The following is a 17194-nucleotide window of genomic DNA, read 5'->3' as shown; positions in this document are numbered from 1 at the left end:
TATTTTTTATAACATATTTGTTATATTGATAAGCTCACTTTCTTTAAGAAAAAAAACCTACTTTTGTTTTAACTTACAGAGTTGAGAATGTATAATTCTCTGCTGTTACTTTTAATGCCTTTGCCTAGTGGCCAGTGTGCTATCATGTATTTACTGAGCCCTGCTCAGGCAGCCTGTGGTTAAGTTAGACAGATCTCCCCTGCCCTTTCTTTAATGATGTTTATTCTGTTTTCTCCACGAAGCACTTCTTACTAGTTTGCCCCTGTATAACCCAAGTAATATTCAAATCTTTTATTTTTGTCAGCCCTGCCTTACTCTCTAAATGAAGTCTTATGCAGAAGTCTTTAATGTAGAAAGATGAAAGCAGAGTTCTGGTGATCTTAACACACACAGATAGATGGAGATGTATGGATATGCAAGTTGACAGGGTGCTATCTCATCTGCGCTCACCCTATACCAAGTCCACCGCTCTTACAGGTCTCTGAGGCACCTTTGTAAAACTGAGAATGCTGGGAAAGCATTTAGTCTTTGGCTAGCCAGGGACTTCTTTCATTGTTTGGTATGTATTAGCTTTGCCTCATTAAGTCAATGGAGTACACAGTGCACAATATGGTGAAAAGACCTGGACCTGAGATCTAACTCCGCCCTTTACAATGACATCTGTATAAAATAGGATGACAATCCCAACTTTACAGTGTCATTGTGAGTTTCAAGTGGGACTAAATGAAAGGTCCCTGTGACTTCCGTGGCTTTCTTATCCCCACTTCTGTGATGCCTTTTTCACACCAGCAGGCAGGAGGCTTGTGTGTTGCTATCACCCAAGCCAACAGCACAGCACCACTGTTGTCAGCTGGTAAAAGATGGGCTCTCCTGACCCTTCACGAAATGAGCTGACATTTTTCTGGCTTGGATGGGTGAGTCATTTGTGATTGACAGTAGGATGATGTGGCAGTCAGGTTAGCATCTCCTTTGTCAGTGGATGAAAGGAGGGTCTGCCAAGACAGCATTGTGCAGGTCAGCAGACGCTATCTTAGAAATGCAGCTAGCTCCTTAGATAGGCCCGGCCAGATAGTACACACTGTAGTCTCAACACTCTAGAGGCTCCTGACCAATACACTTAAAATTGTGTGTGTGTGTGTGTGTGTGTGTGTGTGTGTGTGTGTGTGTACAAATAATTGTTGAAAAAGTTGAATGGTGAGACTCTGTGGTTAAAATGTATCTCTGCAGGGGACCTCAGCCCGGCTGAGCTGATGATGCTGACTATAGGGGACGTTATCAAGCAGCTGATTGAAGCTCACGAGCAGGGGAAAGACGTCGATCTAAATAAGTAAGTGGCTCTATAAAAGGGCACCCTTGCAGTCGTGTCCTTAAGTAAGGTTCGGTCTGTCTGTCTTATATGTGATCTCATTCTGTATCCTAAGCTGGCCTCAAACTCGACATTCCTCTTGCCTAAGCCTCCCAAGTACTGGAATTCCTGGTATGCCCTGCTGTGCCTGGAGTAGGGCCCTTCTGTGAACTGACCTAAAGCTACCTGTTTTCTGGGTAGTGGTTAAGAATTGTAGTTTCCTGCCTTGTCACGTGCTTCATGATGATGCATTTGTGCAGGAGCCTCTGACTCTAATTGCTTCTGGCCGTAACTGGCACTTTCAGTATCTCAGGCACTGTCAAGAGTGCACTGCAGGTAACAGAAACTGAACGAAAGGTGTCCTTGTTAGAGTTTCTACTGTATGAAACACTAAAGCAACTTGGAAAGGAAAAGGTTTATTTCAGTTTATACTTCCAGGTATCAACAGTCCATCATAGAGGGAAGTCAGGGCAGGAATTCAAACGGGGAAGAAGGGAAGAAGGAGCCTAGAGGCAGGAGCTGATGCAGAGGCCATGGAAGAGCATTGTTTGCTCCTCATGGCTTGCTCAACTGCTTTCTGTTAGAACCAAGATCACTAGCCCAGGGATGGCATCACCCACAGTGGGCTGGGTCCTCCCCCATCAGTCACTAATTAAGAAAATGCCCTACAGGCTTGCCTACAGCCTGATCTTGTCGAGGCATTTTCTCTATTGAGGCTCTCCTCTGCTCCAATACTTAGAGTTGTGTCAAATTGACATAAAACTAACCTGCACTACTAACCCCTTGTCAACACAACACTTTTTCAGTTAGAACCTTTCTTATTCTCATTTATCCCCAACATGGCATTCTAATATTAACATCACAATATAAAACATAAATAACTTCAAAGTCCTGTAGTCTTTACAATTCAAACAGATTAATAAGATCTTTAAAATATCCATCTCTTAAAACTCCAAAATCCCTTTTAAAAGTTCAGAGTCTCTCAACTGTGGGCTCCTGTAAAAAACAAAGTTGAGTTAAATACTTTAAGAGGGAAGACCTAAGGCACAGTCACATCTGAATACAGCAAAACCAAACTCCTATAGTTTAAATAATTTAATGTCCAGTATCTGGGATTCACTCTTAATCGCTTGCACTTCTCCAGCTCTGCCTTCTCCAGTACACACAGGTCTTCTAGGCTCCTACTGGCCCCTCTCCATAGCTGCTGGTGTTTTTGTGGTCATCCCCTGGTACTGGCAGCCCTAGTGTTGGAGCTAGGCTGGACTTTCAACAGTAACCTCTCCTGGGCTCTCTTCATGCCGAAGCTTCAGCTTCTCTGCATGGCCCCTTCAGTCCTGGGATTTCCATTGCTACTGTGGGTGCACCTTCTCCAATGGCCTCTCTTGACCTAGCACAGTGCCAAGCCTCAGTTACTCTCCATGACACCTCTATGGCTTCAAAACCAGTTCTACTTTAGAGATAGATGACTAGGTTTAGCTGCCAGCACAAGGTACGACCTTGACCACCTCACGAGACAGCTTGCATGTGCTAATTCTGAGCAAATTATCCCCAGAAGATTTCGCCTCAGTAACACTGGCCTCTTCCTAATCACAGCTGATTCTCCAGCTGACTAGACACCACGGATTCGTCACACAGATGGACTCTGTAGGGTCTTTGCTTCCCTCTGAAACTTCACAAGCCAGGTCTCCTTCATCTGCACTGCTTTCAACACTCTTACCTTTTAAGCTCCCATAGAACATCCCATTGTCTCAATGGCTTTCCTTGGCCAAAGTTCCAAAGCCCTTCCACAATCTACCCCCAAAACAACATGGACAGATCTGTCACAGCAACACTCCACTCTTCTGGTACCAGTTTCTCTTAGTTTGGGTTTCTGTAGCTACGATGAAACACCATGACCAAAAACAATTTATGGAGGAAAGGGTTTACTCTCAAGGTACACTCCATCACTGAAGGAAGTCAGGGCAGAAGCATAAAGCAGGAACCTGGAGGCAGGAGCTGACGTAGATGCCTTGGAGGAGTGTGGCTTACTAGCTTGCCCCCCTTGGCTTACTCAGCCTGCTTTCTTGTAGAATCCAGGACCATCAGCCTAGGTGTGACCCAGCTCACAATGAGCTGGGCCCTTCCAGGTCAATCACTAATTTAGAAAATGCCCTATAGGCTTGCCTATAGCCCCAGCATATGGAGGCAGTTTCTCAGCTGGGGTTCCCTCCTCTCAGAGGAATCTAGCTCCTTTCCAATTGACATAAAACTAGTCAGCACAAGGGGCTGACAAGATGGACTACTAGGTAAAAGTGTAGTGGACAGAGAAAACCAACTCCCAAAGCTGTCCTCTGACCTCTATACTACACTGCCACAGTGGCACACAGTCACATATTTAACAAGAAACAGTATGGGGTAGGTACTGGTGCCACCCTCTCCTAACACATGGGTGGTTTGAGAAGTAGAGAGGCTAAGTAAGTCATCCAGGAGGGGGTAGCCATTAGTACAGTAGGGGTTCTGTCCCCTTGGAAGCACCTCTGCCAGGAGCACACTCTGGTGCCCTTAATCTAATGATAGCCATTTCTACTGCAGGACCTCTTCTACATGTCCATGTTTACCCTTGTCTTTGTTACAGCCTGAATGAGTGGTCATTCATCTCTGCTTATATCTTAATTGCATTTGCTCTTTATATATATTCAGAGACAGAGAGAGAGAGAGAGAGAGAGAGAGAGAGAGAGAGAGAGTTCTCACTATGTTGTGTAGTCTCCACATTTGTGACCTCTTGTAGACCAAGTTCTGTTTCTTAAGATGCCTGTACTTGAATACTGTGCTTAGAAAGCATGTGTAAAGGAATGAGTGAATCAACAGTTGGTCTTTTTGGCTGTGAAAGTATTGTATAGCTTTTTCTACAATGTTGCACAGTGTCATCCCTGTGACTACACTGTTAGTTTGAGATCTAAGCGCTCTTCTAACTATTTCCCTAGCATGTGTTTACAAAAGTTCTTTCTGCATTCTGCAAGCAACCCTTGCATGTGGTGTGTGTTTGCGGGGAGGAGGATGGCATAGCCATGACACATTGCATGAAAGGACTGCTCACACCTGACATACCACATATGTGGGTAGTAGCCTGTGCATGCTGGCTATTTAGTTAGCATTTGTTGAGAACAATGTGAGCAACTCACAGATACTTCTGGGTGGGTTAATTATTAGACAGTGTGACCAGTAGGATTTGGCTAGTGGGCACAGAGAAAGAGAAAGTGTTCAATTAAAGGAATAATCTGGGCATGGTGGTACATACTTCTCATCTCAGCATTCGGGGAGGAGATAGGAGGATTTTGAGTCCAAAGCTAATTGGTATATAGCAAGATAGACATGGGAGTGGGATTCAGGAATTAAAGTCATTATTCAAGTGAAGGGTACTCTTGGGGCTACTGATAGTGTTAAAGTCAGGGGGCAACATGAAGTCTTGTTAAGGTAGACTCTATGATTTGTATTCTGGTTTTTGATTTGTTGTTGTTGCTTTTGTATAGACTTTTCTATAAGAAAGAAGTTTTCGATCAGGGTTATTCCTTCCCAGGAGACAGGCGGCAATGTTTAGTCAGCCTTCCGTACACAGTTCCAGGTGTCAGTAATGAGGCTGAGAAGGGGTAGGGGCGGAGTAGTTCTTTAGGATGGAAGCTTGGTGCAGTTTGGAATGAGACCTCCACTGTGTTGTTGTCCTGGGCCCCACAGTCCTGGTTTACTTCCTGGTGTTTAGGGTTAAGAATAGCAAGATGCTTTATTTCCTAGTACTCACAGATTGTTAGGCCATTCCTGTCGCCTGGTGAAGGGGTTGAGGAGTGGGAGATCTTAATGATAGTGCTAAATGCTTTGCTTTCAGGATGAAAACCAAGACGGCTGCCAAGTATGGCCTTTCATCCCAGCCCCGCCTGGTGGACATCATCGCCGCAGTCCCTCCTCACTATCGAAAGATCTTGATTCCCAAGCTAAAGGCAAAGCCCGTCAGGACTGCCAGTGGGGTGAGTGACTGAACTGGTGAGATACTGATTCAGGTAGTGAGGCAGTGGTGGAGGGCTCAGACTCCTAACGTCGTCATGTTGTGTGCTTGAATGAAGGAAGTGTGTGCATGAAGCTGAGAGCTGCACCAGCTAGGATGCTTAAAGGAGTACATGGTTTTATAGCGTTTTTAAAGATCAAGGCTTGGTCACTTACAGTATGACAAATGCTGTTGACCCTCTTAACTGGTTGCTTCCAGTTGGTACTTCTGAAAGGCATGCATACAGCAATGCAGGGTAGTTGTATATGCGATGATGGTGGAGCAAATCTCCCGATAGGGAGCACTGTAGGTGTCCAGAGACTGGGGTCCCTCAGCAGAAGGGAAAAGTCAAGTCCCATCAGGAAGCTTGGCACTTTCCTGACCTGTGAGTAAGCTCATATGGTCAGGGAGGATCAGGCTCAGAGGGTGCTGGGAGCAAGAAAGGAATAGGAAAGAGGGCACAGAGGTGTGTGTGTGGGTGTGTGGGTGTGTGGGTGGCCACAAAGGGCATGGCCTGTGCAGACGGAAAGTGCAACAGACTGGCTACAGTTCATTTGGCTAATGATTTTTTTTGAGACAGACTCATTGTATAGGCCACACTGGCCTTGAACTCACACTGTCTCAGCTTCCTACATGGTGAGTTCATTTGAGAAAACTAGGGATAAGCTTATAAAAAACTATGTGCAATTGGCAGAGAAGCCAAATAACAGGAAACTATTTCAGGTGCCCACAGAGTGGTGATATGAGCAGAACAGATTTTCCAGAAGTTATTCTACATACGACATGCTCAGTAGTTTAGAAACATAGAAGCCGTGTTGTATACTCTTGTTCTGATCTCTGTGAAGCATTAGGGGACTGAATTGGGGTTGAGGCTCTGAGAACCAAAGGCTGAGTGAGAGGCCAGGGGAAATAGGCATGGTCAGGATCTGATGGAAAAGGGGTTCTCGAGTTGAAGTCTGTGTTCCTGATGTGACCCAGCATGTTTGCTCTGCTGTCTGGGTCAGGATGTGGTATTTCTAGGGCTTGGCTGGCTGTCAGTGGCCTGATCACCTGGATTCTGATACTTGTGCACAGCTGAACCTCATGATTTTTACACACAATGTACTCTAAGCCTGATACACATATATTACTAACAGGTACTTACACCACATAAAAACTTAAAAAAACAAAGATAGGACTCTATCCTGTGCACCTGCTGTCACCTAGTCCTCACCTGCCATTGCAATAATGTCTCAGCTCAGAATCACTGCTCTCCTGGTTGCCACAGTGCCTCAGACCACACCTGCCCTGGCTTTCCTTGATTTCTTTACCTTCACACTGAAGGTGAGCCCATTGTTTTGCAGTTTGATTTAACAAATTCATCTGTATAACTAGAGCTGGGTCATGCCTCTTTGGTACTCCACACACGTGTGTACTTACATAAACACATTCCCATCTGTTTTGAGGTGTCTCCATCTATTTGTTGGCAACTACTTGGAAAACAGTAGCTCAGTTTCTTCAGCCTGGCTTTATCTGGTTTTCTCTGTCTACATGTCCTCCGCCTACAACTTCCTCTCTGTCCATAAGAATCCAGCTTATGTTAGGCTTAGTGTGGATCTGTCTGGTCACCTACCTCCCATGTCAGTAGCTTATAGCTTTGATCTCTCTGCTGCCAGCCCTTTTGTCAAGCAGGCACATTCGTCTCCCAGCCTGGACTCTGTCAGTACTCTGAGATTTTGCCTATAAACTCTGAATCACTCTGGTCCCTGACTTCCTCTTCTTGTTTTGGATGTTGAAATCTAGGGTGTCTGTACAATTTGAATAATAATGATTAGGTTTATATATAATATCATATAAAGTGATCTTTGTGGGCTATTTTAGCAAAATATTTAGAGAATAAGAATTACAATGACCTTAAAAGCTAATTCCCAGGGCTAGGCTTATAGCACAGAGATAGAGTGCTCAAGCCCCTGGGTGCAAGGTCTAGGATCACAAGTTAGTAGTAAAAGTTCCTTATTTCATACTTACTGTAAAACTAAGTACAAAACTCATATGCAGTTCACAGAAACACTTTAAGTATTAGCAGTAAAAAAGAGCATGGCTTCATGATACAGCATTATCAGTGTCTTGAGGGAGACACTCAGGTTTCTTCTCAGATCGCATCAGCCTGCCCCTTCAGTACCTTGAAGACCTTTTATATGCCCTTAGTGCTCTTCAGTACCCTTATGTCCTGCTCCAATTGCATTCCTCTCCTTCACTCTTAAGGGTAACTATCCTGTAAAATTTTTGTTAATTTTTCAGTGATAGCTTTTTAATTAGTCTTTCTTTTGTAGATTGCTGTTGTGGCTGTGATGTGCAAACCCCACAGATGTCCACACATCAGTTTTACAGGGAATATATGTATGTAAGTATGGTTCTAATAAGTCGCTGTATGTGTGTTTCAGTTAAACTAGTAAGTTAATTCCCTAAATGTCTTAGTCAGTACAGGCTAATGATAGTTAAAGCTTTGTCTGAAAGATCCAAAGCTCAGCCTCTAAATCAGCAGCTTTGGTAAGGTATTTCAGCTTGTTGAAACTGATCAGATAGTGCTGCGGTGCTGAAATACTCATAGTATTTGAACATGGGACAGTGGACACCTGATATCTCAGGAAATTAAATGTGGAAGCTTGAGCTCCGTGAGTGCCAGCATTGAATTCAAAATGGATTTGGACCAGAGAGGTAGCCAACATTTTACAGTTCTTCCTATACATAGCTGTTAGGGTTCTGTAACGAGGAACTGGGAAGAGTTCACGGATGCAAATGTGTGACGGAGGCAGGAGGATTAAATGGGAGGGAAACTTCCTGGGTAAAGCATAGTCCTGGGGAAGCCTGGCCTCACCCAGGCTGGACAGCTGGGCTCCCGTGTCAGGCCTGTAAGAGCTGTGACTACAGTGTTCTGACATGAGTGTTGTTACATTCCCTCACTGAGCTGTCTTGTTTGCTCGTTGGTGAACGATGCTGGGAGGTCGAGTGCTGTTTGACTTGATGGTGGGCAAAGCCGCTTTGACGGCAGGATGTCCTGTTGAACTGAGCCTTCATTTGCCCTTCCTGTTTTGTCCTTGTGTCCAGATACTGCCCCGGAGGACCTGACTCAGATTTTGAGTACTCAACCCAGTCTTACACGGGCTATGAGGTAAAGCCTTGACTTGATCCTGACAAAGCTCTATGGTCCAGAGTGTGGTGTGACAAGTACCGGCATTTTTATAAGTGTGGCCTTTTTTCATGACTAAAGAAGCTTTTTGCCAAATATCTGCACTGTGTCATCGAGTGTATATGTACCAAGTCACTGGAGAAATGCTGACTCAAGCATTTCTTAACCGTTATTTCCAACCACTGTCCCAAATGTTTGCCACTCCAAGCCTTTCAGCAGGATTTGGAAGGTAGATACTATGATTCTCTCTGTATTATGGTGAAGAATTTGAGGCATAGAGCCTTAAACAGCTGACAGGGAGATAAAATTAGCGAGCAGCCACTCTGACCCATGTATTCCATGGTTCAGATAATTTGCTCTTGTTTTTTGTATTTACATATTAAATAAAGTGGTAAAATACTGTTTTGCTCTTCACACACACACACACACACACACACACACACACACGTATTTTTTTCCCAGACATGTCTCATTGTAACTCAGGTTGGTTTCAACCTTTTGATAGTCTTCCTGTCTTACCTGGAAAGCACAAGGATTATAGGTGTTTAGGTCTGACCACTGGGAATTGGATAGTCTATTAGAGAACTCATCCCTAGAAAAAACTGATTCTCCCTGTCTCAGCACCATTGATTGCCTGTAGCTCATGACCTAGGTTTGGGGCCTTAGGAAATGCCCATCCATGTTGGCATGTCAACTGGTATTGTCATTATGCAGATCTTGTTTATACAGTTAATTGTTGAGATCTCGTGAGTGTCCTATCCCTGTCATGTCTAGAAGACACTGCCAGGTTCTCTGCCCTCTGTCCCTGAGCCTTAGGTGTAGCGTCTGTGCTGTAGCTGTATCAGTTAGGCATTCCACTGTCACTTAATCTGTGTTCTGACCAGCTGTGGAGCACCATAACAGTCTCCACCTGCTGGAAAAAGACAGAGAACCTTTTATGCTAGGGAACTACGCTGTCATCACTGTAGAGTGTTCACTGTATGACTGGCATCCAGACCAATCACTGAGCCCTTAGAAAGCATGTATAGTTAAGGAACTTGTGCAAAGAGCATTCTGCTACATGACTCTTGTGCAGGTGTGGCCATCTCTGTGTGCACTACACTTTGGGTGTTGTCACATTGCCACAGAAAGTGAATGTGATGCCTTGCTGTTGAGGTAAGCTCAACAGCGTGGTGTGGGGCTAGCAAGATGCTCTGCACCTTGCTAAGACAGGCTGGAAAGTGGGTTTAGTCTTCAAAACCCTAGAATATTTCATTTAACACAGCACTTCACTACTTTACACTCTTTTTTAAATTTTATATGACTGCTACATAATTTTTTTCTCCTTGTTTACTTAGCCAACTTCCATGAGAGCTATCCGTGCTAGGTATGACCCTTATCTGCAGACAAGACACCGGATAGAGCAGGTAAAGAGGCTTTTTAGATTTTTTTTTTTTTTTTTTGTACTTCAAAGATGTTACAATTGCTTGATTTGAAGTCATTGTGAAGTACAATGAAAAGAGTAAAGTTTCTGCTCCTCTGGAGGAGAGACTTAGAGTGTCGTGCTGTGCGTGGTCAGACTTAATGCTGCTTAGAGACTGTTGTGCCCTTTCACTTTGACGGAAGTTACTTCTGAAAGTGTGTAAAAGTTCTTTAGCAGTTGGCAAGAGGTTGAACTTCCAGAGCCAGATCAAGAAGTGTTGAGAAGGTGTGCTCAGTGAGAGCAGGGGATTTACAGTGGTGTGAGCAGTTGACTGGGGATTGTGGACTTGTTCTGTCATGACTGGTGGTGCATAACTCCATCAAAACTCCCCAGTTGCGCCTTACAGGGGGTGGGTTTTATGTCACAAAAATCACACATTAACATAGCTGGTTAAAAACTAGTACTGTACAGGTGACCTTGAACTTCTCAAGGAGTCTAAACAACTTTGCAAGTGCTAAAATGTAAGCGTCAGAAGTTGTTGCAGTAATTAACATGGTAAGACAAATAGAAGATCTAAAATTGAAAGGAGTATGCAGTGTATAAGGTGCTTCTGGGTTTGTGTGGCAGTTCATTATTGAACACCACCCAGGTCTATTGATGCAAGCACAAGTGGGGACGAGAGTCAGCAATCAGAGGACCCACACAGGGGCCCACACAGCTTAGAAAAACATGTTCTGGGATGGTTTGTGTTGGAGCCAGCCAACAAGAGTGAGGCTGAAGTAGAGAGGGCAACTGAATGAGAACAAGAGGACCACCACTCTGCTGGCAAAGGCAAAAAGCCTTTAATGTAAGAAATCTTCTATAGTAAAGCACAGTGAGGCTAAAAATAGAATCTAACAATCATGTAGCATAATTTCTTAGCACTTTCTTACAGCAGAAGCATGCCCACTTCTTCATTATCTTACAGTAAATATTTTCCCCATGCCCAGGTACATGAGGTTAGCGTCCTTGATCCTTGCACGCACAGCTCTCAAGAGCCTTGAATTTCTTCCAAAAACATCTTGGGTTCATGGTGCGGTTATGTCCTCAGCTGCAGGGAGATTATCAGAAGGTGCTCCCTCCTTGCCTTTCACCAGAGGGGCCACCCCTAAATCTTCTCCTATGCTAAAGAACATTCCCACAGGTTTGAATATGCTTGGGCCAGGAAGTGGAACAATTAGGAGGTGTGGCCTTGTTGGAGTAGGTGTGTCACTATGGGCATGAGCTTTAAGACCCTCATCCTAGCTGCCTGGAAGTCAGTCTTTCACTAGCAGCCTTCAGATGAAGATGTAGAACTCTCAACTCTGCCTGCGCCATGCCTGCCTGGATGCTGCCATGCTCTCCCCTTGATGATAATGGACTGAACCTCTAAACCTGTAAGCCAGCCCTTAAATGTTGTCCTTATAAGACTTGCCTCAGGGGGCTGGAGAGATGGCTCAACAGGTAAGAGCACTGACTGCTCTTCCAAAGGTCCTGAGTTCAAATCCCAGCAACCACATGGTGGCTCACAACCATCCGTAATGAGATCTGATGCCCTCTTCTGGCATGTCTGAAGACAGCTACAGTGTATTTACAAATAATAAATAAATAAATCTTAAAAAAACCAAAAAAACTCCTTTTAAAAAAAAAAAAAAAAAAAAGACTTGCCTCAGTCAGGCCTATCACAGCAATATTCCAGTCCCTGGTACCAAGCATATACAAACCATACATGTTCTAAACTGATTTTGACTTCAATTTTGTTTTTCAAGCATGGTACTCTACTAGTTTAAGATGTGTATTAGTCAGGCTTCTCTAGAGAAAAAGAAGTTATAGAATGAGTGTGTGTGCATTATATACATATACGTATACATGTATACATACATGTATACGTATATGTATGTGTGTATATATGTGTGTGTGTGTATGTGTATATATATATGTATATATATATACACATACACACATACACAGAGAGAGAGAGAGAGAAGGGGAATTTATTAGGTTGTGGTCCAATTAATGTAGCAATCACTGCCCATGAGTGGAAGGTCCAAGGATCCAGTAGTTGTTCAGTCTATGTGGCTGGATGGCTCAGCTGGTCTTCAGTATACGCTGGAATCCCAAAGAAGTAGGCTCTAATATCAGTGAAGGAATGGACTTACCAATGGAGGGGGAAGGGCAAGCAGATGAAGAGAGAGACTGCTTACTTCTTGTATGTCCTTGATAGAGGCTTCCAGTGGAAGTCATGGCCCAGAGTAAAGATCTAGATTAGAAGTGAATTTTCTATTTCAGATGATTTAATTTAAAAAAAAAAAAAAGTTTCACAGGTATGCCCAGCCATTTGGATTTTAATTTCAGTTGTCATCAGGTTGACAACCAAGAATAACCATCACAAGATGAAAAATTGTTTTAACAGAGTGTGGAATATTTTGTTTACTACAAATTGTTAAAGATCCTAGGTTTAGATATTAGAATAGTCACATATAATAACAGTTCTTGCCGGGCAGTGGTGGCGCAAGCCTTTAATCCCAGCACTTGGGAGGCAGAGGCAGGCGGATTTCTGAGTTCGAGGACAGCCAGGGCTACACAGAGAAACCCTGTCTCGAAAAAACCAAAAAAAAAAAAAAAAAAAAAAAAAAAAAAAAAATAACAGTTCTTTTCTAAGTAAGTGCAGTAGAGTCATCTGGGGAACTTAATAATATAGTGACACAGGGTCTCCACCTCTGCAGGTAGGGGTAGGGTTTGGCTTGGAGTCTGCCAGAATGATTCTGATGTTCCCCTTGTATGCAGCCATGAACAGAGATGTAATCGTCTAGTGTTGATGGGTAGACATACACATGCTCACTCAGACACACAGACATATAGTAACTGCACTTGCTATTTGCTACTTGTAGAAACAACTAGTTTCAAAGATCTATATGGATACTTATTACGTAGTATATTCTCGTTCATACTTGATTCTATAGCTTCCTCACACTTAAAATACAGCAAGAAGTTTTAAAACATAGATCCTGGCTTATTGTAGTTGGCACAGTACCATTGTGCCCTGTGGTAGAAAAGGTGGGATATTCCAGTTCGAGACAGTTACATACTTTGGTCTTCTAGAAGGAGTTTGAGGGTCTGTGCCCATAGTCAGCTTTAAATTGCATCTTGAAGGCTCAGTCTAATCTAGTATTTATCTTTCTTCCTGTACATGAAGTCCAGATTATGTTTCAGTCACAATTGTGTCTTTTTACCATGAAGTCTGACATAAAATATATATGTAATAAATAATGCAGCATTTGATACTATATTATGTTGACTTTTTTACTTATTATATTATGTGTTACCTCTTATATATGTCTTAAGTTCTTCCTGTTGTTAAATTGCTACCTAACTGTCAGCATTAAAGTCTGGCTTCTGGTTTAGTTTTAATTCTCAGTCTCCCATCTTATTTGAGCAGGAATTGTTTTTCTTTCAGATATTTCTTTTTTAAATGCATGGAATTAGCAAGGTGTGTTTTACTGCTTTTCATTTATAAACTGTGCTCAAGAGACTATGAAATGTAATGGGAAGTTCTGCAGCACTGGAGCAGCGCTCTGACGGATGTGTGCTTCTTCCAGCTAAAGCAACTTGGTCACAGTGTGGATAAGGTGGAGTTCATCGTGATGGGCGGAACGTTCATGGCCCTTCCGGAAGAATACAGAGATTATTTTATCCGAAATTTACATGATGCTTTATCAGGCCATACTTCAAACAATATTCACGAGGCAATCAAGTAAGAAGCCCTGTTTCTCAGTCCATGAAGCCATTGCCTGTTTGTTTATCCTAGCAGCTGCCTGTGGGGAGTTGATCTGTTCTATGTATATATTCTGAATTTCTCATACTCTTTCTTTTTTTGTGGGAAAGAATTATTTTCATTGAGCTAATCCTTTAAAAAGAAACAAGTATGTTCCATTGGCATAGTCATGTTTTCATAAATTTGACTTGTCCATAGATCTTTTCAGATACAGGCTGATTAAGCTGTCCAAACTCAAACCGGTTTAGATTGGTCTATTTGAGTTTCAGTCTACCCACAAAGAGGACAGGCTATCCATTCATCCATCCTTCCTTCTTTTTTAAAATTTATTAGTGTACGAGAGAGACAGAAAGGGAGAAGGAGAGAGGACAACACATGCCCTGTGCACCAGTGGAGATCAGAGGACACATTTGGGAGGCAGTTGTCTCCTTCCACTGGGTTGCAGGGATTGAACCCAGCCTAGACTCGGTGTTCCTTGTCAGAAGCATCTCATTGCTGTAAGAAACACTGGGTCAATGACTATTGCTTAAGCACTAATTTATTAAGAATCGATCCTTAACTATCAAGTACTTGCTGTTCAAGAATGGTCCCTGTCTTGATCTGCTCGCACTGCAAGAACAGAGTACCCGAACCTGGGTAATTTGAAATGAGCAGCTGTCTTGTGTTTCTGGAGTTTGGGAAGTACATTATCATGGCTGCAGCATTTGGCAAGAGCCTTCTGTCATCCCCTCATGGAGCATGACCAGAAGGCGTGAACCCCGAGGGGGCCTCACTTTCATAAGAACATTGTTCCACTCCCAAGGACAGAGACCTCAGCCTGCCCACCTCTCAGAATTACTACTCAGCACTGTTACATTGTCAGTTTTAATATGGAGCTTGAAGGAGCAGACAGCCACTTCATACCATGATTGTAGACTCATTCTGATTAATAAAAAGAAAATAACTGAGCTTTGTTAGCTAATGTGTCATACTTTTTATCAGGAGAGTGCTAAGGCTTCATATAAAGGTCAGTGGTTATAGAGAGTTATAAAATATGCTTGTTTTCAGAAATTTGGGGGTACCTGGGTAATTACACACATTTTAAATTATTATTTACAGTCCCACTAGATCCTATCTGCTTAGTTACTGTTCTATTTCTGTGAAGAAACACCATGAACAGGAAAAGCATTATAAAAGAAAGCATTTAATTGGGGGCTGGCTTACAGTTTCAGAGGCTTAGTAAGTTATGGGTATGGCAGAGAGCATTAACAGCACGTAGGAGTGCTATTGGAGAAGCAGCAGAGAGCTACATCCTGATCCACAAGCACAGAGAGAGGCTGGCCCTGACATGGGCTTTTGAAACCTCAAAGCCCATCCTAGTAAACACCCTTCCTCCAATAAGGCCACACCTCCTAAATCCTTCTAATCCTTTAAGGGAGTTTCACTCCTTGTTGACCAAGCATTCAGATAGATGAGCCCATGGGAGCTGTTCTTATTCAGACCACCATGCCATCTATGCAGTTACAGGTCCTGGGTACAACATCCTGAACAAGGTAGAACTGTCTGTGTCTCTGTGGCACTGTCCTTTTGTAGTTCAGTGTCTTATACAGTAAAAGCTATGATTTGAAGGGACTGCTGTGACAGAGACCTGTAGGAAGAGGAGGCTAAGACTTGTGCAGAGAGGGGAGAGTGAGGGCACAAGAAGGGAAACAGCTCATGACTTTCCACAGCCCACTGGGTTATACTCCAGTGACCAAGGGTATGTCTTCAGGTGACGTTGAAAGGCTGAACATGGGCTAGATGGTGTACCCTTTCAAGGAGCTGAATTCATGGGAAATGCAGAAGTAGATTGTTACAGGCCACTGGGTGGTGGTACAGTCTCATTAATAGATGAGATCGTTTGACTGCTTCTGACTAACAGGTTAGTCTTAGCAGAGGGAATGCGAGAAGCCTGTGAGCATCTTCATCACTGGCTCAGACAAGGGTGCTGGCAGAGCTGATGGAGAGCAGGCTGATTAGGGGAAGGAAGGCCAAGCATGGCACCCGAGGAGTTGGGTGGGGATGTCACATGCTAAGACAGAAAGGCCATAGGGAAGTTCAGGTTTAAGGGAGGAGATTTGGGTTTGTTATGTTTCAGGTGTCCAGGATGCATGGAGAGATGACTGGTAGGTTCCAAAACCAGAAGTCTTGTCTGCAGGTACACAATGGTGATTTTCAATCATAGGTGATGTTCACAGCCCCACGGAGGGATGATGTTATCTAGTGGGAGAATTTTGCATCTCCAAAGTATGCTAAGACAAAAAGCAGTGTTCAGAATTATACCATAGGTTCCATTATCTACATGTCCATCCATATCTGTCTGTGTGGTCATCACAGGCCAAGGTTAGCACTGAGGAAGAAGAGCTGGGAGTAAAGGAGGCCTACATCTGCTGTGTGTACAATGTACATTGTGATTCACTTCATACAGTAAGCCCTTGATTGAACTGGTCAGATTACCTGTTTTACACATGAGGAATCCAAGGCCCAGAGAGCCAAGGCAACTTGCCTAGACTTAACACTGGTAGTTGATGACAGAGTGGGAATAGAAACCCCAAGCCACATTCAGAGCCTGAACTTTGCTATAATGCTAGACATCGCTAGGTGTAAAAGTGTGTATGTGTGTGCACAGGTGTGCTCATGTCCCCACATCCACAGCTATGAACCATGAGAATGTTGAAAGGTGTCTAGTCTCTTTTCTGACACCCTTAGTACTGTCAGACTTTGGCTTCTCTTTTGTGAAAGAGAAGAATGTCATGCATCTGATTACAAGGTAGGTGAAATAGTGCCTCTTAGATGTTTGTATGGTGGTCAGGTCTGGAATGAGCCTGAGGGCAGCTTTGTTTCCTGTAGCTAAAGCCCGAGTAAACACTAGAATGGACTTTGAGTGGTCAGTCTATATCATCAAAGATGACCAGATGACCTTGGTATGGTTACCTCCTGGAGTTGAGGTCATGCCTCTCTGTCTCTTCCCCTGTTGCTATCCTTCAGGTTTGTGAATTAAAGACATTTCATAAATTTAAATAAATGTCAAAAATAGCTTGAGGAGCTACATAAAGGATTTATCCTCTAGAACAACGTGTGGCGAGCAAGTAATTTTGTTTGACTGATAAATGACAGGTAAATTTTCTGTTCCTGAGTCTAGACTTAGGGTGTGTGACTTGTTCCCACAGGGACCTCAGTAACTAGAGGAGATGGCATCTATTTTTACTGTCATTCAAAACCCTGGTCATTCTTGAGTATGAGTCATGCTTAGTAAAGCTCTGAAGTTTCCAACTCGAGAGGAGAAATGATGTAACCCAGTTCACTCCTCTTTGTACTCACGAGTCAAATTATACCTTAGATAAAGTATGATTTGGGGGAAGTAGCCTTCATTACAGCTCCGAGATGTAATGGCAGCAGCAACTCAGGGTTCCCAGATGACCTCCTTCACCCCTAAAAACCCTAGCAGTATT

General features: G+C 43.3%; 1 protein-coding gene across 2 annotated transcripts in view; it reads left to right on the top strand.

The window, feature by feature from the left end:
* Positions 1 to 17194, top strand: part of Elp3 (elongator acetyltransferase complex subunit 3) — a 64645-nt gene that overhangs the window by 1465 nt on the left and 45986 nt on the right. For both annotated transcript variants that reach the window (XM_031360838.1, XM_031360839.1), the window contains exons 2-7: positions 1228 to 1327; positions 5205 to 5343; positions 7673 to 7743; positions 8448 to 8511; positions 9867 to 9935; positions 13549 to 13703. In XM_031360838.1, coding sequence (XP_031216698.1) covers positions 1228 to 1327; positions 5205 to 5343; positions 7673 to 7743; positions 8448 to 8511; positions 9867 to 9935; positions 13549 to 13703 — 598 coding nt within the window. The remainder of the gene's footprint in view (positions 1 to 1227; positions 1328 to 5204; positions 5344 to 7672; positions 7744 to 8447; positions 8512 to 9866; positions 9936 to 13548; positions 13704 to 17194) is intronic.

The sequence above is a fragment of the Mastomys coucha genome, unplaced genomic scaffold, assembly GCF_008632895.1.
Source record: "Mastomys coucha isolate ucsf_1 unplaced genomic scaffold, UCSF_Mcou_1 pScaffold9, whole genome shotgun sequence".
Taxonomy (NCBI): Eukaryota; Metazoa; Chordata; class Mammalia; order Rodentia; family Muridae; genus Mastomys; species Mastomys coucha.
This window is presented reverse-complemented; position numbering and strand designations above follow the sequence as displayed.